Source organism: Myxine glutinosa, chromosome 11, assembly GCF_964187855.1.
Source record: "Myxine glutinosa chromosome 11, kmMyxGlut1.1, whole genome shotgun sequence".
NCBI lineage: Eukaryota > Metazoa > Chordata > Myxini > Myxiniformes > Myxinidae > Myxine > Myxine glutinosa.
The window spans coordinates 22,724,249-22,748,854 of record NC_136271.1 but is presented as its reverse complement, the minus strand read 5'-3'; the positions used below and the strand labels follow the sequence as shown (position 1 = coordinate 22,748,854).

Here is a 24,606-nt window from a genome sequence, read left to right as displayed (position 1 = left end):
ACGAATACCACGAATTAAACCACGAATACCACGAATTATACCACGAATACCGCGAATTATAAACCACGAATACCACGAATTATACCACGAATACCACGAATTAAACCACGAATACCACGAATTAAACCACGAATACCGCGAATTATAAACCACGAATACCACGAATTATACCACGAATACCACGAATTATACCACGAATACCACGAATTAAACCACGAATACCACGAATTAAACCACGAATACCGCGAATTATAAACCACGAATACCACGAATTATACCACGAATACCACGAATTATACCACGAATTATACCACGAATACCGCGAATTATAAACCACGCTCCACGAATTAAACCACGAATACCGCGAATTATAAACCACGAATACCACGAATTATACCACGAATACCACGAATTAAACCACGAATACCATGAATTAAACCACGAATACCGCGAATTATAAACCACGAATACCACGAATTATACCACGAATACCACGAATTATACCACGAATTATACCACGAATACCACGAATTATACCACGAATACCGCGAATTATAAACCACGAATACCACGAATTATACCACGAATACCACGAATTAAACCACGAATACCACGAATTAAACCACGAATTATACCACGAATACCGCGAATTATAAACCACGAATACCACGAATTAAACCACGAATACCACGAATTATACCACGAATACCGCGAATTATAAACCACGAATACCACGAATTATACCACAAATACCATGAATTATACCACGAATACCGCGAATTATACCACGAATACCACGAATTATACCACGAATACCGCGAATTATAAACCACGAATACCACGAATTATACCACGAATACCACGAATTAAACCACGAATACCACGAATTAAACCATGAATTATACCACGAATACCGCGAATTATAAACCACGAATACCACGAATTAAACCACGAATACCACGAATTAAACCACGAATACCGCGAATTATAAACCACGAATACCACGAATTAAACCACGAATACCACGAATTAAACCACGAATACCGCGAATTATAAACCACGAATACCACGAATTATACCACGAATACCACGAATTATACCACGAATTATACCACGAATTATACCACGGATACCACAAATTATACCACAAATTATACCACGAATACCACGAATTAAACCACGAATACCACGAATTAAACCACGAATACCGCGAATTATAAACCACGAATACCACGAATTATACCACGAATTATACCACGAATTATACCACGAATTATACCACGAATATCACGAATTAAACCACGAATACCACGAATTAAACCACGAATACCGCGAATTATAAACCACGAATACCACGAATTATACCACGAATTATACCACGAATACCACGAATTATAAACCACGCTCAGTTCTTTATTTAATACTTAAAAATCAATCTAATCACATCAAAAAAAAATCTTCTGCGTCTGTGGACCCTTAAATATGAGGTTATGTTGAAAAGTAATGACTCCTATTATTTTTCTCTAAAACAGGTAAAAATATTCGAATGAAACATAAACAGATACTAATGAATGAATCTTTATTCTACAATGGTGCATATTTCTGTCAACGTTCAGGTAGTTTTGCGATGACATCACACAAGAACTGTGTGCCATGCTGATTGGACCAGTGCTTCACAGCAGCCTTGACATAATCATCGGAAGAAGAAAAATGTTCTCCATGAAGGTGTTCCTGGAGTTTGGGGAAGATGTGAAAATCTGACGGGGCCAAGTCTGGGCTGGTGCTCCTTTGTGGCGGTACTCCACCGACTCCTCTTACTCTCGGCATCATAATGGTGCACTAGTAATCTCTAGTTATCTCATCTCAAGTGCTTCACGTTTCAAAGCACTGACAACATTGTGCTGCCCTCTACCATCTTGACTAACGTTGCACTGAGACATCTAATGTCAGAATCATGAAACACCGCACGCAGTGGTGGGAAGACCTAATGTATGGAATGCACTTTGTTTCATTTGAATATCTTTATCTGTTTTGGAGAAAAAGAATAGGAGGCATTACTTTTCAACATGCCCTCGTTGGTTTGCGGCCTTATTACCATAACGCATCATGTGTATTGTCAACATTCCCATTCTCAGCTGTATCTAACCCTGTGCAGCAGCAATATTTACCCTGTTCATCATCTACTCATCCACTCTTTGTTCAAGCTTTAACGACATCTAGCAGAGGATTCCTTCTCCCACCTATAAATCACCTCCCTCTGTTCAATCCTACCCTTCCCTGCAGCCACTCATGGTGGTGGTGCTCGCTATCACTGAGTTGATAGTAAGTTTGCTGTAGACTTGCCATTTTGCTTTTCAAGGAGCCTCCTCTATACATGTATAAACAGAGATTTAAACAGAGGAACAACATCCCTGGTGCTCTCCTGGAAGAATAAACAGTATACTGCACAGTATATATCAATTTCAATGGTTTCTAGAAGACAGGGCAGCATGTAGAATCATACTAACATAATCGTAAGACTTTAAACAAACAAACAAAAAAATACATATTTTGGGGGGCAACACCCCCCCCCCCCAAAACCCCCGCAACCTCCTCAGACCTCCTCAGACCCCAATTTTTCCAATGCCTTGAACAAACATACATTCGTACATCACGGATGATGAAGGTTATGGTGAGGTTTCATCAAAGTTGTGTGTGTAGGTTCTGAGAAAAAAGCAAATACCTATTTTAGGGGGAAAGCACCCATAGACCACCTTAGACCCCAATGTTTTAAATGCCAGGAACAAACTTTGGTACAACACGGGTGATTAAGGTTGTGGTGAAGTTTAATCAGAATTGCATGTGTAGTTTCTGAGAAGAAAGCAAACACCGATTTTGGGGGGCACCCCCCCGTAGACCCTCAAAGGGGCAGATTTTTTTTAATGCCGTGAACAAACTTTGGTACATCACAGGTGATAAAGGTTGTGGTTAAGTTTCATTGGAATTGCGTGTGTAGTTTCAGAGAAAAAAGCAAATTCCTATTTTGGGGGTCAAACCTGGATCCATTTTGACCCCCAGTAGACCCCCTTAGACCCCGACTTTTTTTTAATGCCGTGAACAAACTTTGGTACATCACAGGTGATAAAGATTGTGGTTAAGTTTCATTGGAATTGCGTGTGTAGTTTCAGAGAAAAAAGCAAATTCCTATTTTGGGGTCAAACCTGGATCCACTTTGACCCCCAGTAGACCCCCTTAGACCCCGACTTTTTTTAAATGCCGTGAACAAACTTTAGTCACAACACAACAAATATCATTCGTGCCAAATTTGGTCGTAATCCCATCAGCGGTTTCGGAGAAGAAGTTTCAAGTGTTTACGGACGGACGGACTGACGGACGGACAACGTGCCATCGCATAAGCTCCCCTGAACTTCGTTCCAGGTGAGCTAAAAATTAAATGTATTCGATCAATGCCATTCTCAGCTTTCTTTTTACAATAATACGACCATAAACTTCCATATTGTGTAACATGTAAATCAGCTTGTTAAGTGGGGGAAAAAAAAACCAACTCTTAACTGCATTTGTCATGTAATAGAGGAACCACAGTGATGCACAACATCTTCACTTTATATGGAAGTGCAATTTGAATTCAACACATGTATGTCAAGGGTCACCTATCCCAAGATGGTGACTTCCATTGATGTATCTATTGCTCGCTGTTGTGGGTTGTAACATTTTTTGTAAACTTTTCTAAAATGTTATTTTCATAATTTTTCTCCCGCCTCTGGAACAAACTCCCTCACTCTCTTCAATCCCACTCCTCCCTCCAGGTCTTTAAAACAGCTGTTCACCACCATCTCTTATCTTCCCCCATCCAAAACCTTGATCTTTTCTACCCCCGTTAATTCACTTTTTTACACTTTTTTGAAATACCGACTTCTTTCCTGGAAGTCCGAGCAGTGTCCATGTGTTTTATACTTCTCCCACCCTCCGCCCCCCTTCCCATGCCGCCTCCGCCCAAGCCCTCTCCCTCCCACAGATCTCCCGATGTCTCTGCTCTCCATCTTGTTCTCCCATTCCCTTTATCATATGTTTTATGTGTCAGTTTGTCTTTTTGTGATCAGTTAGCTCTTACACGGGCCTCGATCTTGTATACAAAAAAAAAAAAAGTGAAATATTTTGCTGATCACACGTTACTACAAGAAGACAACAGCTAGCTCAGATCCGAAGAAGTGAAGCATAGTGCAAACTGTCAGCAGTCCCACCCAATGATTGGCGTTTTAGGCACAAAGCAATATATGGTGTACGTGTGATGTGCTATTGTGTGATGTCAAGGTTCGATGGTCTCAACAATTTGCGGTGCTATCCCACTTTCCAAAAATGAGGTGTGCAAAGAAACTTAACCTTGGGTAATCGGTGCCAAGTGATTCTTAGCCCCACCGATACCTGGGGATAAGAGGAAAAATAAACGACGTGCGAAAAGGCCGATTGTGTGCCAAACCCTGCCAAACAGTCACCCTGCCAGGAGTAAAAAGAAGACCTGTCAAAGGGCGGATGAGCATCGTTGCCAAGTGTCATCTGTCCATCGTTGCCATCTGTCCTGGAAGTCCTTGGTGTCCTTGTGTTTTATACTTCGCCCCCCCCCCCCTTCCCACGCGTCATCCCCCCAAGCCCTCTCCCTCCCACACATCTCCCTGCTCTTAAATGTTGTGTGCTCTCAAGTGTTTGTGTGCTTCCCCTTCTCTTGTCTTCCGCTCCCTCTTTTTATATATTTTGTTGTCTGGTTGATTTGTTTGTGAAGTAAATGTCAGCTCTTTCACGAGCCTCGATTCAGTATACAAAAAAAAAAGAAAAAAAAAAAAAGGTCAGAAGCATCAATGTGGAAATGCACAGCTTGTCCTGTGTCTTCAGCTCCTTCAGGTAATGCCTCCTGACATAAACGCTGTTCAGTTAACTCACTGACAAACAAAAACGTTATTTGCTTGATCACTTTGTTTGTGGCTCAAACAGCCCAACTTTGCGCTGAGAAACAAAATGAAAACCAAAAGCATGCGATAAGAAACCAAAGAGCTCCAGTAGTCAGTTGTCTCCAGCACCGAGAGCCGACATACCTTCACAATGTCATTTATCAGTGAGTAGCGAAACATCCAGTCGAGGTCAATGCTTTCATTCTTCAAGATGTCCTGTTAATGATACAAAACAAAAGTTGTCTGATTTGTCCCACACCGGCTCCCAAACACCCATGCGCAATAGATACAAAATGGATTTTATAATTTTATTCATCCTTGTTTTATTAAAAACAAAACTTATGCCTTCATCCCATCTCCCTCTTTTGCTCTGACGAAGGGTTAATGCCCAAAACTTCAGTTTCTTCTTGCTTACCTTGGCAGTTAGCATACTTCGATGAACGCCCTGTTGATTCCACCAAATTGTTCTACCTGTTTTCCGATGCAGATTGACACTGGCCTTTACGATCAAGACTAGTTTTTCATTCAGCTCTTATTAAAAGGTGAATTCATGTGGTTTACTTAGTTTTTGGCTAAGTTTAAAAAACTTTTTTTTTTAGAAACAAGGGTAAACAGATAAGCAAAATAATATAGACAACAACATGCTAAAGGTGGGAAATGTAATGCAAATAAACAAAGAGGTGTAGATAAACAAGTCCTCTCCCTCCCACAGATCTCCCGATGTCCCTGCTCTCAAATGTTGTGCTTGTGTGCTTCCCCCTCTCTCCCCATCTTGTCTCCCACTCCCTTTATTTCGTCTTATGTGTCCGTTTGTTTTTTGTGTGATTAATGTTAGCTCTTACACGAGCCTCGATCTTGTATACAAAAAACAAACAAAAAACAACAACAACAAAACAATCCACAAGGAAAATAGTGCTGCAGAAACTTAAATCACTGCAGACAAATAATGAGGTGCAGACATAAAAATCAATGGTGTATATCCGTTAAAATAAACACTCTAAGATTGACATAATATTGCGTTCCATGACAAGGACATGTCCCCACCATGTATGTATTTGTAGGCTTTAATATTCCCAACACACTTCACTTTGTTTGCACCAGCATATTGTTTTTTGACATTTTTGCTTCATGTTTAATTCCTAATAAGGGAAGAGATATTTGCATCTAGCTGGCCAACGCTTTCAGCACACACAGGCTGATTATAATGAAACCTGTGTTTTTGGCAAGGTCATCCTTGTGCATCTCCAAAATTCTTGCATATATTTTTTCATTTTGAAGAATTATAATAAGGTTTGTGTATGAACAAAGCTACTTTCCATGAAATAGTGGATTTAACAACAACAATAATAATAATTCATAATAATCCGTGTATTTCGCAAAACGTGTGCACGTTCCGTAGGTTGATCGTGTACACGTGTAAACGTTAAAATCTACCAAGTCACTACAAAAAACTTTTCGTCCTATGTAAGTTAAAAATTTCTCCAAGAGTAATGACGTTATTTTCAACAACAACAACAACCGGTAAATGTAGGAATTACATTCCATTTATTTGGAGCTTTAACTGCCAAATTAATCCGGTTTTTTTCTTTTTTGTATACAAGATCGAGGCTCGTGTAAGAGCTAACATTAATCACAAAAAGATAAACTGACACATAAAACATAAAACATATGATAAAGGGAGCGGGAGACAAGATGGAGACCAGGGACATCAGGAGATCTGTGGGAGGGAGAGGGCTTGGTGGGGAGGAGGCATGGGAAGGGGTTGAGATATAAAAAAAAAAAAACACATGGACTCTGCTGGGACTTCTAGGAAAGAAGTCGATATTTAAAAAAAATGGATCTGGGGTGAATTAACGGTAAAATCTACCAAGTCACTACAAAAAACATTTAGTCCAATGTAAGTTAAAAATTTCTGCCAGAGTAATCACGTTATTTTCAACAACAACAACAACCGGTAAATGTAGTAATTACATTCCATTTATTTGGAGCTTTAACTGCCAAATTAATCCGTTATGAGAAAGATTAAAGAATAACTTCCTGAGAAATAGTGAAGGAGGATACATAAAAATTAAAAATAATATTAAAAAAAAAAGTGGTGTAGCAGATGTGTGCTTATTATGATACGGCGCTTATCTTGCTCGACTAGCATGCGGGATGGCTGTATATTCCATATTTCCTTCAGTCTCTATTTAAAAGGCATAATTTTTTGATTCAAGTCAAAACAACTTAACAGCACTTAACACAATGAAGCCACCAATACGTATCTGTGTATGACAAAAAGCATCTATAAACAACATGGCGGCGGTAAAACAAATATTTGCAGGTACCGCCTCTCCTCACCCCTCCGAGCTGATCTGATAGGGTGGTGGCATAAACCCCAACCTGAACGGGCAATAAAGTGTGCACAACCAACAACAACATCCATAGTTCCGACGGACACTGCATTGAGAGTCCGGCTCCTCTTATAGTATACTAGCAGCAGTACCTGGCGTTGCCCGGTGATGTTCTAATCCTGTTGGCATTTTGAAGAAATCTATTTTTTTTTCTATTTTTTGTAGGTACCTAAACACTCCCCTCTACTTAAACCCAATAAGGAAAATATATATTTAATATGATTGTATTACACACACACACACACACACACACACACACACACACACACACACACACACACACACACACACACACACACACACACACACACACACACGACAAACGGCTCTCTTATAGTATAGATATAAGCAACGGAGTGTGTTTATGTTTACAGATTTTTGTAAAGGTTTATATTTTTTTTCCATGTACACTTTTGTGTGTGTGTATGTACATGGTCGCAGCTTTAATAATAACTAGGACGTGCCCGTACGTGGGTGCCCGTTCCTTGCCCCAAAAAAAAAAAAAAATGTCTTCGCCCATGCATGCATGGGCGTGCCCATGGGCCCATGGGCGTGCCCGTAAGTGCGTGATGTGACCGTACAATGAATGTATCGTCCCGACGCCGCAGCTCGGATGGCGCTGCAGTTAATCGGGCCTGTATCGGCAGAGTTATTATAAACGTGTACTACAATCGATCGTACCTTACAACAATCAACACAGATTGCAACGTCAAATAAATGCCGTCCGAGGCAGCATCTGCTCGCCACGTTCAGCGTCACTATGACTATCCGTAAGTCCGGAAGTGACGTCCTCATTTGACTGTCCGGAAGGTCGCGAAATCGCAGTTACGATGAATCGCAAATTAGTTTTAATTAGTTTTAAAACATAGTTTAACGCCAACATAGCGCCAACATAGTTTGCCAACGTGAAATAAATGAATACGCTCTCAAATGTGCCGTCCGAGGCAGAGTCTGTTCGCCACGTTCGGCACACGTGATAGCTCGCTGCTCTCTGATTGGTTGAATCGTTTTTTGGACATAGCTCGGTAACTACTTCTCCGATTAATATGAAACCTTGAAAAGGCACATCCTCAGGTCCCCAGCAATATACCTGGCAAGTTTCAAGTATATCGGACCCGTGGTTGTCGAGAAACAGCGGTCACAGACAAACAAACACACAGACACACACACAGACACACACACAGACACACACACAGAGATTACTGGAATTATAGATAGATAATTGGAATAATCTATAATAATCAATAATAATAATAATAATAATAATAATAATGATGTAATCATAATAAGTGTATTGTACTATATGGGTTAACACATTGGCATTTATTGGCCGGATTGCCATTCAAATCTGAGCACGTGTCGTAATCACAGGTTAAAATTCAATATACAATGAGATGTCCTTGTTATATGGATGATTTATGCGTACAAAATCCCACATGAGCATTAAACCATTACGAATATGAAACATGATAAATATTTAAGAATGTCCATGGGACATGTCAATTTCCCTTAAGTAAAGTCCACAGTATTTAGATAAGGTAATAAAGTGCACAAATGCAACAACAAAATGTCCCCACAGTCCCAGGTTCCCTCACAATTAATCCTTTAACTATCACATTATGATGATGATTATTCCATATTATCAACCACCAATTTGCTCTGTTTTTTCACAGGCATCATGCTAAATTTGGTGTCAAAAATTAACAGTTCAAAAAATTAGTCAAACATGTAATCTCTGTCCTTCAGCTTCTTTGAAAAGTTGATTTAGATCCCCACATCTTTTTTCTTCTACTCCGTAGAATCTACAGACTTGTTATAACTAAGCCCAGAAATACACAGTCCAATTTTCATACCGTCCTTTTTTCAATAATATTGTACTGGCAATATGACAATGACAGCTGCGCTTAGTATTAAACGGTAATGTGGTAATGTGGAAACGTGAGATATATGAACATATTGTGCTCACGCCTGGCAAGATGATCCCATCAAGTGTGGACATCGAAAGCAAAGCAATGCATCCGGACATAGTGCTAAAACGCAAAAAAAAGAGAGAAGTCAGCATTGTTGATTGAGGTTTCAGTTCCCAATGACTTTGGACTAAACGCTGCAGAAACCAGGAAAATGATCAAATACCAGGAGCTGAAAATGAGGTCAAGAGGACCTGGAAATTGAAGAAAGCTGAAATGATACCGGTGATAGTCGGGGCAACAGGGATGATCAAGAAAACTCTTACTGCGCACTTTAAAAGCATTCTGGAGAACATCACTACAAATGTCCTACAAGTGGAGGCCGTCAAGGTTCAGTGAAGGTTTTGAAAAGAGCCCTTAGAAAGAAGCTATGATAACGAAGTTTCACAATCTGGTTCATGAATAATGATCCGTTCGTTACCGGAAAAGGAGGTGGAGATTTTGAGTTCTCCCACCTTCTGAAACCCGCTAATTTAGATAACAACAAACGTGAGACGCGAGCGAAACTCAGTAGAGAGCAAACCTCCGCCTGGTGAACAGTTTACGTTTTGTATTTCAGGGTAGACCAGAAAATCACAATACGGAATCACATTTAATCAAAACAATCACAGGAATCACCATAGGTCCAGTCTTTCATACCCTGATCTACCCCACGTTTTTGGCCATATCACTCAATGGTGAAGATTCACTTAAAAATTATACGAGCTGGATCCGGATCCGGATCTTCACCAAAATTGAATCGATTCAGTGAGTTTCAAAATTGAAATTGAATCTGTCCAACAAGTTTCGTCCAAATCCATCCATAACTTTTTAAGATATCCTGCCATGTATCGTTTTTGGACCTATCGCCCAGTGGTGAAGAATCACTTAATGAATTTAATAATTCTCTTATCCGAATCCATATTCAGGTCTTCACCAAAATCGAATCGAATCGTCCTTGTCAGACACCCAACCGGTCCACCAAGTTTTTTTTTGTTTTTTTTTAACACAAGAACGAGGCTCGTGTAAGTGCTAACATTAATCACAAAAAGACAACTTGACACATAAAACATATTATAATGGGAGCGGGAGATAAGATGGGGAGAGAGAGGGAAGCACACAAGTACAACATTTGAGAGCAGGGACATCGGGAGATCTGTGGGGGGGAGAAGGCTTGGGGGGAGGAGGCATGGGAAGGGGTTGAGATAAAAAAAACACATGGACACTGCTTGGACTTGCAGGAAGGAAGTCGGTATTTAAAAAAAGAGTGGATCTGGGGTGAATTAGCAGGGGTAGAAAAGATCAAGGTTTTGGATGCGGGTTTTGGATTAAGAGATGGTGGTGAACAGCTGTTTTAAAGACCTGGAGGGAGGAGTGGGATTGAAGAGAGTGAGGGATTTTGTTCCACAGGCGAGAGAAAAGAGCAATGAAAGAGTGAAGGTGAATAGAGAGCCTAGATTTTGGCAATTTCACCATAAGAGGGTTGCAGGCAGATGTTGTGCGACCTGTAGGAATATTTGGGGGACAGAGCACAGAGAGAGCTGGGGGGGGCAAGGCCAGAGAGGAGTCGGTAGAAGACAGAAAGACCACAAACCTGCCTGCGGTGAGTGAGTGAAAGGCCTTCGGAGTTAGCTTCATCGCGGGAGATTCCAAGTTTCGTCCAAATCCGTCCACAATTTTTTGAGATATCCTGCTATGTATCGTTTTTGGCCATATCTCCCAATGGTGAAGAATCACTTTTAAAAATTCTAGTATAGATCTGGATCCGAATGCGGATCTTCACCAAAATCTAATCATTTCGTCCTTGTCACATACGCTACATCTCTGCCAAATTTCTTCCAAGTCCGGCCACAACTTTTTGAGATATTTTGTTCACAAACGGACAAACGGACAGACAAACAAACAGGAAGATAGACAGGGGTGAAAACATAACCTCCATCCACCTTTGGTGGCAGAGGTAATAAAACGTCACCAATTTTGAGGGAAGCTATTCATTATGAAGATGGTGTAACCCCCAAGGATTGAGGAAGTAATTATTCCATGGTGTGCTGTGATCCTTACAGAATTGACCCATGCAGTTGTTTTTGACTTGTCTGTGTCAAGCATTTTTGTTTAAATGAGGAAAATACCTGTATGTGACATCTCAATAGGTGACGATAAAAGGTATAGCCATGTTGTAACTCCAAAAATATGCAAACAAATACACACAGATAAGACCAAAATATGGAAAAGTACCATTAAGGTTAATGCTACATGTGTTTTTATCTTCATAAACTTGAAATTGGTGAACAAACAAGGCAATACCGTGAGTGAAACCAGCTGTGCTAACCACCACCGACACCAAAACAAACTCACAGTGCCTGCGAAGCTGTCAGCTGAGGCAAACAGAGCCCGTTTCCTCTTGGCCTTAATCATGCGAGCGTTCCTGACCGAAGACACTGGACAACTAAAACATGCTGCCTCGTTAATAGGGACATGGACAAGGATGGTGGTTCTTATTTTTACTGGAACACGTCATACACAGAACGAGATACAATTAATGAAAACAATTGCGAAGCAGACCTGGTGGTGCAACGGTTAGAACGTCTGCTTTGAGTTTGAGAGGTTTATAATAATAATAATAATACATTTATTTTATATAGCGCTTTTCAAGAAGCCCAAAGACGCTTTGACAGAGTACAAAAAACAAGTGGAAAAAGACAAAAATCAATCGGTAAATAATCAAAGCAAAAGGAAGGAGAGGAAGAGGAGATAGTCAGGGGTTAAATGCTGCGGGTTAAATGTTGAATGCAGTGTTGAACAGGTGGGTCTTGAGTGATGTTTTGAATGTGATGAGTGAGGAGGAGTCTCTGATGGTATGAGGTAGTGAGTTCCAGAGGGTGGGAGCAGCGATGGAGAAGGCCCTGTCCCCCCAGGATCTGAATTTGGTCCGGATGGGGGGGGGGTCAGGAGGTTGGTACCAGCAGAGCGGAGGTTGTGGGTGGGAGTGTGTCTGGAGAGGAGGTCAGCCAGGTAGGATGGGGCCAGGTTATGGAGGGCTTTGTAGGTCAAGAGGAGGATTTTGTACTGGATTCTCTGGGGGATGGGGAGCCAGTGAAGCTTGTAAAGGACGGGGGTGATGTGGTCACGGGTCCGGGAATGGGTGAGTAGACGGGCAGCGGAGTTCTGAATGTATTGGAGTTTATTGGTGATTATTGAGGGTGAACCATAGAGGAGGCTGTTGCAGTAGTCCAGATGGGAGGTGATGAAGGCGTGGATGAGGGTTTCTGCAGCCACGGAGGAGAGGGATGGACGGAGACGGGCGATGTTTTTCAGGTGAAAGAAGGCTGTCTTTGTGATGTGTTTAGTGTATTTGTCGAAGGAGAGGGTTTGGTCAAAGATGATGCCAAGATTCCGGATGTGAGGGGAGGTGGATACTGGGAAACCGTCGATGTTGAGGGCAACCCCAGTCGCATTAAGTCGCATTAAGTCACAACCCTCACATTAAGGTTTGTGGTTCAAACCCCAGTCAAGTCATACCAAAGACTTACAAAATGGTACGTATTTCTTCCTTGCTTGACGCTAAGCATTTGAAAGGTGAAGAGCCCATCCTCATAGATTGGCATCAATGGGGAGGAGGATATTCCTCCTTAGGAAATGCCCCACTGAGTGTGGTAAGAGCAGCGCCATTGTTGTGACGTCGCTGGAACCGAAAGTACCTGGGACGGCACTTCCCTCAAGCTCAGTGGCTGGTTGTCTCATCTAACAGACTCGTGTTGTGTCATGTATTTTTTGTCTGCATGTCCACGTGTGTGTGGCAGCTCCATTACAAGCATTATAAGATCATGCAAAACATTTTTTTACAGCGTAGTCCTTAGGGCAAAGCCATCTAGAACAGTGTTTGTCCGTCTGTCTGTATGTATGTCCCTCACAAACGTACCCCATTCAGAGCTGAGATTCTGGTCACATGACAGGGGTGATGTGATGTGATTACGTCTGTGACGTCATTATGGCGCATGTCGGCTGACTCCACACACCGCCATTTTGATTTATATGCCGTTCAGGCCACACACATATCGTGGAACCTGTCATATATCACAATCGCCATGCTCTACCTTTACGTTTTTCATTCAGTGTGAAACACAAACAAACCGATTGTTAAAATGACCATCAAATATTGAAAGCATCGGCGTTACAGGTCTTCCAACGACACAGTTCGTATAGGCCTTAGACATCATGCTTCATGCCTCACATTAAGGCCGCTTCGGACAAATTAGCCCAGGTTTCTTAATGCAGTAGTATCGTTTTCATAATAATGAAGTCTATTTTAAAGAATAATAAAGCCTATTTTAAAGAAGGGTGATCGTTCAAACCTTTCCAACTACCGTCCTATTGCTCTGACTTCTACTATTTCCAAAGTCTTTGAATGTCTTCTCAATTCCCATTTACTCTAGCATCTTGAATCTCACAGTCTTCTATCTGACCATCAATATGGCTTTCGCAAGGCAAGATCTACCGGTGATATCATTTCTTACATTACAAATGTCTGGGCCTCTTTTCTGAGAGACTTTAGGGAATCCTTTGTTGTAGGCCTTGATATCTCAAAAGCCTTTGCCAGAGTTTGGCATCGGGGTCTGATATCCAAAGCTTCCATCTTTCGGCTTTCCTCCTTCACTCTGCTCTCTCATATCAAGCTTTCTCCCCAACCACTCTATCTCTAATTGTTGATGGTTCAACATCTCCCTTCTTCCCTATCAACAGCGGTGTCCCTCAGGGTTCTGTCCTGTCTCCAATACTCTTCCTTCTTTTTATCAATGACCTTCTTTCTTCTACAAATAAGCAAATGCACTCGTATGCTGATGACTCGACATGACATTCCTCCATGTTTTTCCCATCTGCCCCCATCTTCCCTCACTCGATCTACATCTCGTTTGATCACAACTACCTCTTTAAATCCAGATTTGGACAAGATTTTCCAGTGGGCTAAATGTAATCAGGTTAAGTTTAATGTTTCTAAAACTCAATTTCTTCCCACCTCTCTTTCTCTAAAACTCTTCTTAACTCTCCAATCTCCTTTGAAAGCTCCACAATTACACCATATGATTCAATAAACCTACTAGGTATTACCCTAACATCAGATTTATCCTGGAATCCACACATTATACAAATAGCTACGTCTGCCTCCAATAAACTAGGAGTCCTGTACAAATGTCAAAGATTCTTCTGTTCTAACCAATTGCTTCGATTATAGAGAGGATCGATTCATCCTTGTAAAAAGTACTGCCTGAGAGGTTCTGGCTGCACATACTTATTGGACAGGATTTAATCCAAAGCAATCCGACTTATCAACTCTCCCAATCTCGCATCTAACCTTAAAACTCAACCCGCTTGAACTACGCCACAAAGTTGGTTCTCTTTCTCTTTTTTACAGATATTACTTGAGTTTCTGCTCCCAAGAACTTGCTGCTTGTGCACCTCCACCATTAGCAAGATCACGGAATACTCGACACGCCACTACATCTCATGATTATTGTGTGGCCACTGGCAACTCAAGGGTGGGCCATCATGATGTTTGTTTCTTCTGCTCCAGTGCCAAACTCTGGAACTCTTTACCTTTACCATGGACTTCCAAACACTTATGATCTTCCCCTTTTCAAAAAGCAGATTTTTCACTTCCTCAAAAACTCTTAGACTATTCTCTGTTTCTTCACGTTTCTATCAATGCAGTTCTATTATTTAAGTCCATGACTGGAGCTTTCAACAGAAAAAAAATCATTGTGAAAATACAATCGCCTGCTGTAATATGTGATTATATGCAAGGTTTGCTCTTCCATGGGTCTCAAAACAGTTGTAAAAATGTATTTATGACTATTATAAATTGATTTTGGCCAATGTGCTCTTTCTTTGGTTTCCATGCATTTGGAAATGAAATTCAAATACAGTTTGTGTTTTTCAATGGGCTGGGGTAGCGGGCAGAGCAAAAGATAACTGGTAGGGGCTGTACATCTGAAAGGCTTTATAAAGGAATCCAAGATACTTGACTTTTTTTTGTCTTACTCTATAAATTAATATACTTAGAAGGAATAAAAAATAAAAAAAAACCACCTTTAGAGGCCATTTTTCCCCGCAAAGCGGGGGTTGGCCTTTTTCGGGAACCGTGGTTGTTGTTGTTTTTCGGTCCCCTATTTGAAGCAATGTTTTACGGCCGGATGCCCTTCCTGACGCCAACCCTTTTTGCCGCCTTTAACGACAAACAGGGAATTACCAGTGAACTGGTACTCAATTAGCCGACCTCGGAAGGATGACAGGCTGAGTCAACCCCCCTGGCGTTAATTCAGCGATCGACCGGAATTCGAACCCAGGATCCTTGGATCCTAAGCCGGCACCTTAGCCGCTAGCCCAACACCAGGGATATACTTAGAAGGAATGCAGGAGAATATTCTGAGTCATTATGAAAATGCAATCTCAGAAACTTTTGGCTTTGATTGTTTTTTATATTACAAGAATTAGTATGGAAATATAAAGGAGGAGGAAGGAAATAAGAATATAAAAAAAGAAAACATACTTTAAGGTTTAAAATCTTTTTTCCCTTGTTTTACGTCTTTCAGCTGTTCCATTCTGGTAAAACCAAGTCAGAGAGCGATAATGTGTTATAGCTGGTCTTTATACGACAGTAGTATCTCTACTTGCTATGTTGCATAAAAAAAATTCAAGAGTCATTATACCATAGACTAGTCAAATTTCTGGGAAACGTGAATTCATGAGGCATTTTTGAGTAAAAGCAAGCAAACCACTTTTTCTGGGGTAGTGTTTCGTGCTGAATACGAATCTGTTGTTTGCCAAGCCCAAAAATGCGTAATTAGGTCACTAATCAAGGTCAAAGGTCAATGAGTGCAAAATTCAAAATTTTTGAAAAAATGTTTTATTTTACATCACCTATCTGTACATTTCAATTATTTTACAGTATTTTGTCTGGTAAGGTTACTACAGCTTTTCACAATTATGAAAGTAAAGGGAATTGTGAAGGGAAAAAATCAGATTTTTGTGAATATATCCGTAATGAAGCAACTTTTCGTTTTTTGACATACTGTTTTAATTCACTTGAATTGTTGCCTTAAATACCATCAGTGAAGTGGTTTACCTGAGTCCTATATAATAGCAAGATTGTTTTCTACACTAAATGTCAATATTTGACTAATTAGCCACTTAATTAAGGCAAACGGTCACAAGGCGCAAAGTGCACTTACATGGCACAAGGCGCAAAATGCACTTCATGGCAAACATGTTTGGAGTGCAGGCAGTTGATCATTATCACATGTATTCTTAATTAATCCTGAATCAATTGCAGTCTGTCAGACTGATTGGCTGGAAGGAGGAGCCATCCAGGGGAATGCCAATTAGCTTAACTGTGTAAGCTCTGACCCCCCCCCCCCCCTACTTTGGCCTGTTTCGACATGGTGTTTCACTGGCATTGCACTTGCAGGCCTCAGTGCAGAACTGTTTCCCCCACTTCCGACAAGAGCAACTATCAGAACTGCAACCTTTCTTGCAACCACACTGAGTAAGTTCTCGGCATCCCTTTGGAATTGACGGTAAAGTTGTAAGAACCGGTGACAACTTGTCATCAACGAGTTTCCATCCACAATCAGTCGGCGGTGGCAGATCTGTCATTGGATTACTGGCCTCTCTCCAAATGAAACTTTGGTAGTTTGCACGCTCTATGTGGAACTTTGCTGCATCACTAGATGGAGGTAGGGTCTCCGTTGCATGGCATTTGTTGAACAGTTTAATGCGGGCTTGATTACAGTTCTCAGATGGTTCCTTGTAGATATGGCAAATGAACTTTTCAGCATCTTCTGTGACCTTCTTTGATGGTGTCGGAAACTTGCCAAGATCTTGAAGCAGACTGTTGTGTTCAAGGAAGATATCCCATTCTGTTTTCTTTGAGTGTCCTGAGAAAAATGAAACCGTATCGCATCCTGTCAACGCATGAAATGCTGGTAAAGTCTCATAGACATGATCAGCAAGTCCAAGTTCCGACTTTATGTCATGCACAGGAACATACTTCCGTTTCTTAATTGTTCCTGCTCTCATCCAAAGTTTTACGCAAGACATTTTACTGAAGTTGGCAAGCAACAGCACCAACACATCTGTGTCACGCGCTGCGACCACAATGTTTGGTGCATCGGCATGAAGGCAGTGTACAATCATTCTGGTATCTGCTTCCTCGTGATTGCTTTGTAGCAAAGTAGTGTTCATTGCAGGATCTGAACTCTGGACTTCTGTTTCAGAAGCGAAACCTCCACCAACAACAACCACTTTTTCAGGGGGTGCCGCTGCCAGGAGTGCATTCGACAGGAACTGAGCAAGCTCTGTCTTGTTTTCAGTTGATGCGAGAAAGTCAGGCCATTTGTTGGGGAGTGGCACATCTCTATCTTCAATCAGGCGACGAACTGGCCTTGACTTCTTCGTACGTTTGACCCTAGTTCCAACTTTGATTGAAATGTCTCTATATCGATCGAAGGTAACATCAATTCGGCTGTAAGCCCGGCCTTGCCAGAAAATGAACTTTACAAATTCGTCTGCATAATCACCAAAGGTGTTCGCCGTGTTAGGTTTTCCAAGTGACATAACTGCAGCTTGCCCATCAATGATCAAACAGGAAGGCCCATAAAAGGCGATTTCTGAGGGGCATGATACACTCCTGATAAGAATGTCAAATAAAATAGCCTTAACACCCGTTCTAAGTTCACCAGATGTATCAACAATGCTGATTGGCACCTTCATCAGTTCATGGTTAAGTATTCTAGCCAGTTCAACTGGTCTTCCAGCTCTGTACGCTGCAATTAGTCTCTGCAAAAAGTTTCTGTCTGCTTTTGTGGTTTTGATCTTTCCATTGGCTTTCTTGGTTCCTATTTCATAGAGTGAGGAAAACGTGGGAGCCTTCACCTTCGGAAGTCGATCTCGGAAATCAGTTGATTTTTCAACAAGTCTCACTTTGACAAAGTTTTCCACCTGCTGCTGCCCTAATGTTTTTGCGTTCAGCAGTGACTCTTCTATTTCAGAAGTTGCAACATCTTTTGTTGCGCAGTTAAGGAGGTTTGGTCGACTAGAAGATTCCTCAGCAAATACTTTGAATCGCAGGAGAGTTTGAAGTATGAGTTCTTCGTCGCAGTTGTCACGTTTAGTGCGGGATGCGTTGGCTTCATTATGGACGTAACCAGTGTCCACTCCAACATTCATCATTTCATACGTCTGCATTGAAATGCATGTCCTGTGGTTGTACGAGAGAGTCCATCTTGCCAGGGCTGAATTTGTTTTGGTTATTCCGATGATTCCACCCCTCTTTTTCCCTACACCATTAAGCCATTCCAGGCTATGACTGCCAGACTATGACCATTCCAGCCACACTGCAGATAGTTCAAATACGTGCCCTTTCTCAGCAGAGTGACGCAGCTCTTGACACAACCATGATATCGCCATGTCTGCTGATTTGCTTTCAGTTTCCGCCCTTTTGACATCCCTAAAGAATTTACTAAGACAGTTAACATGGTAACATGCCTCAGCTGAGATTAAATCATTCTCATTTGCAGTACGGACTAAGATGTTATGTACAAATTTAGCTTTTTCCGTAATTTCATTACTCATTTTGAAGGTTGTGACACGACTTGTCTTCTGCTTCTTGTCAAAGTTCTGGCAGAACATACACAATGTCCAGTTCATCTTAGTAGTACTACTGCGTAAAAACGGACATGCTTCAGCCGAAACACTCTTTCTTTCAGGATCTTTTTCGTTTTTCGATTGTTCCTTGGCTAGCTTAGCATTTATTTTCCCCTTGTGTGTGTATGCAGAGTAACATAGCTTATGCCATTTAAGTTTGGGGAGACTTTCTGGAGGCTCTGCAAAGAGAGTCGAAAGCCTGTCCACGGCTGATCGAAATTCATAGTGTCTAAGTTTGCATCGGAGCTCGGTCGCCTCTCTGATGGCAGCAATACCCTGGTTTGTCTGGTTGAAAATCGTATCTTTGACCTGGCTAGTTCCCTGACAAATGATACAAAGTTCAAACGACACATCCTCACGCTGTCGCTTGAGGCTGGCAATAGGTTCCATGGTTGGCCTGAGGGGAGAAACAGAAACCAAACTAAGCACCAGGCACGCATGTTCTGACCATGAAAACTACAACGTTGTATGATATACTGCAACAGCCCTTAAATGATCGAATAAGCGCAGGCAGTGTTGGCCCGGGTTTTAATCTTATTCTCAAAGACACAAAGTAAAGCTTCTTCAAGACAAAACATCTAACCGATATCACTAATTCATTAGTGGTAGATGCATTAGGCACTCATCGTCAATGCCCATGCCCTGCCTGTCTTTTTGCTACTGTTAGGTAAATGTACATGTATGTAGGCCTGCCTATGATGTGAGATGTCAAGCATACATTACACATTTGTATGTACATGTATCTCACCAAAGAAGAATGCATTCCTTTACTTTCATTTGATTTTATATTTCATTTTTTAACAATCTTAAAAAGACCCTTACCTGTACTCCTGAAATGTTTAATGCCTGATGCCTAGGGTACGAACTAGATGGCTTATGCTAGGCTATTAGATTCATTCTTCATCATTAAGGGTCTATTGAAGAACACCCTGCTCTGTCTGAATGGAAATGATTTGACAAACATGGCAAATGCATTGGGGTCAGAAAGATGAAGCCACTTTCACTGTTGAGTGAAAGGGATGGTTTCAAGTGCAAGTAACTGTTACGTCATTGCAAGACTTTCGCACTCATTGACCTTTGACCTATGTTGTTTACCGGTGACATTTAGATTCTGTCTTTATAAAATCTATCTCTAGACCATCAATAGGAGCATAAAAACTCTGCCCCATTGTGCATTTAGAGGTTAAACTGCAAGCAAATTACGCAAAAACTAATTGTCGCCCCTTACAGAGATAAAGGCAAATGAGCATAGATGTGTCCTCACGTTTTCCTTTAAAAATAAGATTTTGAAAAGCTTTAGCAACCTTACTAGACAAAATATTGTAAAATAATTGAAATGTACAGATAGGGGATGTAAAATAAAGCATTTTTTCAAAAATTTTGAATTTTGCACTCATTGACCTTTGACCTTGATTAGTGACCTAATTACGCATTTTTGGGCTTGGCAAACAACAGATTCATATTCAGCATGAAAAACTACCCCAGAAAAAGTGGTTTGCTTGCTTTTACTCAAAAATGCCTCAATCATTCTATAAAGGCACATTTTCAGATTTTTTGACTAGGCTACCATACAGTAAGATGTACATAATGCATTATGAGCATTATTATGCTGGTCGGGAGTAAATAGTCTGGTCAGGAATCAAACCCAGACTAGACAACTAAAAGGTAAGTGAACTACCTCTGCATCATCATGATGGGCAGTGATCAAACACATTTGGACTTTATCCTTTACCCTTTTATGAAAAACCCAGCTGAGGATTTTTTTTTGCCTTGGCAATGAATATAAAGGTAGTCGTAAAAAGTCCATCAAAACGATGGGTTGCAACAGTTTATTAGATCGTGCAGCCTCGTGAACGTGCCAAAGTCTGAAGCCTTGGCCTAGTGTCAGGTGTGCTTATGTCTTCTTTATTCATTAGGCATCCTATGGACGTAAATAAACACTCGTTTTACTCTGCTTACATTTCACATCACGTGCAGCGAATTTCACCTCCCTGTGTCTCAAACTTATTGTTGTTTTTAAAAACGCTTCTGTACACCGCCCTTGAGGCTCGGTTTGCAAGCCACCATCTACAATTCCAATAGAAAAGACATAATTACTTTTTTTATGGAAAATGTTTTTCAAGTTTGTTTTAATCCTCAAAATAGACCGCAGTGAACACACATTCGTGTTAAAAGATTGGCCTTTAAAACCTACCCTTATGAAGGGGCACAGACATCGGAACAAACACACAAACTGACATTGTGTTTAATATGGTAGATGATTTGTACATTTTCCTTCCTGAAAGGTAGGCTTGAGAATCCTACAGAAAAGCTAACTAGTTCGGAGGATAATAAAGAACAGTATAGCTTCAAGAAAATTGCCGCGATCAAGTGGTTTGGATAAAACGAGACACCAGGATATTGACGAGAATCTAAAATATGGCATACAGTTCTGGCGCACACTCGAGAACCGACAAAGCTCACTCCTTTTGGAGGAAACATAATTTTGAGAAAATCAAGTCGCACAAGATCTGCCTGCAACCCTCTTATGGTTAAACTGCCAAAATCAAGACTCTCTGCTCACCTTTACTCCTTCATTCCTCTTTTCTCCCGCCTCTGGAACAAACTCCCTCACTCTCTTCAATCCCACTCCTCCCTCGAGGTCTTTAAAACAGCTGTTCACCACCATCTCTTATCTTCCCCCATCCAAAACTTTGATCTTTTCTACCCCCGCTAATTTCACCCCAAATCCACTTTTTTGAAATACCAACTTCTGTCCTGGAAGTCCTAGCAGTGTTCATATGTTTTATACCTCTCCCACCCCCCCCTCCCCCTCCTTCCCACGCCGCCTCCCCCCAAGCCCTTTCCCTCCCACACATTCCCGATGTCCCTGCTCTCAAATGTTGTGTTTATGTTCTTCCCCTTCTCTCCCCATCTTGTCTACCGCTCTCCTTCTTATATACTTTGTTTGTTTGTCTGTTTGATTTGTTTGTGTGATAAATGTTAGCTCTTTCACGAGCCTCGATTCTGTATACAAAAAAACAAACAAACAAAAAAAACAATAATTACACACTCACACTACACCAACATGGGCTCAACGGACTGCATGAAAACAATTTATATAAATATGACAGTAAAAATGTTCCTGCATATAGGCAAAGCAGTAAAGACTTTCTTACAATTCTTTATAAACTAGAACGCCACTCAGTAGAGCGCATACTCCCGCCGTGGGTTTAGTTGGAATAATACGTTTTGTTTCACATCCCCTCTCCCCAAAACAATAAATGAAAAAGAAAGTAAGCCCTAACTGTCAGAGAATTAATTTTGATATATCTCGGAATTAGAGGAGAAAAACATCATTTAAGAATAAGAATAAAAGCTTTAATGCGGTAAAACAGAAAAAGTCTTTCCCAAAAAAAATTCCCAAAAAAATTCCTGGATCCGGAATAATATCCTGAGCCTCACCAAAAACTAATCAATTCTTCGTTATCCCAAGGGCAATCATCCCACCAACTTTCATCCAAATCCGTTCAGAACTTTTCCAGATATCTTGTTCACAAACACACGAACACACACACACACACACACACACACACACACACACACACGGACACGATTGAATGCATTACTCCCTAGTGGGAGTAAAAATGCAATTGAAATGATGTTAAGGCTGTTGCTGAAAGAAACCGTTTGTGCAATTGTCTGTATCAATTAAGGTTTGCAGAAAGTTTGAAACTAACATGGAACAATTGCGTCACAGAGCATTATTGTGTGATGACATCATCCTGTATTGTTGTAGAGGTCAACCACCTTGAATTACAGTAGGTGTAGATTTTGAAATCCCCAAAAAAGTGCAGCAATGGATTTAGCATTGAATGAAAATACATATCAGGTAAGTCTGCAGAAACAATAAAAGTGAGCCATATTATTGGCCCAATTACATGATAAAATTACGAATGGTTCCGTGAATCTCCAACAACATCAGTACAAATGTCACAAACGTAAGAGCCCCCAAACAATGAAAGATAAAGAGAGGCAAGAATCTCAAAATAAATGCAAACTTAAAAGATAAATAAATGTTTGCCACATCTACCCCTTCATAGTCTACTTGACTCTAAGTTGTTGTTGTTGTTGTTGTTGGTCTCCTCTTCCTTTATAAGGTACTAGCAGAAGTACCCGGCATTGCCGGGCGGGGGAGGAGGAGGGGAGGGGGAAGAGGAGGGGAGGGGAATGGGGGGGGAGGGGGGAGGGGGCGGGGGAAAGGGGGGGAGGGGGAGGGGAAGAAGGGAAGGGGGGAGGGGAGGGTGTGGGGGTGCCCGGGGTATACATTTAAGGTATACATTTAAGGTATACATTTAAGGTATACATTTAAGGTATACATTTAAGTGTGATCGTTTAATTTCCACAGTTTATATTTTCAAATTTATTTTGCCTTATTGTGATGGCAGCTACCAGCTTCTGTGTGTGCTTTGTATGAACAAAATACCTGCAGGCTTCCACGAGGACAGTATTCCGTGATGATGGAGACATTCGGTGGATCGATGCATGCACCAATAAAGCGAGTCAGGTGATCATTTTGAACATCTCTCATCTACATAAAAATATGAAAGGGGCAGGAAACAAGAACACAATCATTTGGGTGTCTGTTTCATCAGATTGAAACTTTGGAGACTTAGCTATAGTTTGACACTGTGGGTTAAGTATAGGAAGGTTGCTCAACTAAACTTAAAGTAAACGTTGCACTAATTCCAAATGACAGGCCTCGTGGTGTGAGATTACATACATGTTAATGTAACTTGATGTAACTGCATCATATGCCCTCATATTTAGTAACAGATGCTGTATAGAGGTGTGCTGATGAAAGAAATATGTACATCGAGGTAAAATAGGTTTCTGCAGATACTGCGTGCTCATTCCTTAAAATAAAAAAAACCACCTTTAGAGGCCATTTTTCCCCGCAAAGCAGGGGTTGGCCTTTTCGGGGATCGTGGTTGTTGTTGTTTTTCGGTCCCCTTTTTGAAGCAATGTTTTACGGCCGGATGCCCTTCCTGACGCCAGCCCTTTTTGTCGCCTTTTTACGACAAGCAGGGAATTACCAGTGAACTGGTACTCAATTAGCCGACCTCGGAAGGTATGACAGGCTGGGTCAACCCCCCTGGCGTTAATTCAGCGATCGACCGGGATTCGAACCCAGGATCCTAGGATCCCAAGCCGGCACCCTAGCCGCTAGCCCAACACCAGGGCTCTTAAAGCTCATTCCTTAAAGGTCATTAAATTAATTATCGCACTGCATTTCCTGTACCCCAAAACAAAAGGTACTATTTCATAACTTGGTAGCTATACACTCCATCACTGCTCATCACCACTCATTTGTTCCTCTTTTTCCCCCATCTGTGGAACCAACTTCCAAATCCTCTTCTTTCTTTTTCCTTTTTTTTTTTTGTATACAACATCGAGACTCGTGTGAGAGCTAGCATTAATCACAAAAAAAACGGACACACAAAACATACAATAAAGGGAGCGGGAGACGAGATGTGGAGAGAGAGGGAAGCACACAAGTACAACAGCAGAGAATAGGGACATCGGGAGATCTGTGGGAGGGAGAGGGATTGGGGGGAGGCGGCATGGGAAGGGGGGGGGGAGGCG

At 41.2% G+C, this 24,606-nt stretch overlaps 1 protein-coding gene across 5 annotated transcripts in view; it reads right to left on the bottom strand.

Moving 5' to 3' along the window:
- Positions 1–24,606, bottom strand: part of LOC137416274 (atrial natriuretic peptide receptor 2) — a 219,980-nt gene that overhangs the window by 96,949 nt on the left and 98,425 nt on the right. For all 5 annotated transcript variants that reach the window (XR_013624921.1, XM_078786474.1, XM_078786476.1 and 2 more), the window contains exons 11-12: positions 23,447–23,551; positions 5,088–5,159 (exon numbers count right to left, since the gene is read on the bottom strand). Coding sequence is in view for 4 of the 5 variants with exons in the window: in XM_078786474.1 (XP_078642600.1) it covers positions 5,088–5,159; positions 23,447–23,551 (177 nt within the window). In the remaining variant the exon portion in view is untranslated. The remainder of the gene's footprint in view (positions 1–5,087; positions 5,160–23,446; positions 23,552–24,606) is intronic.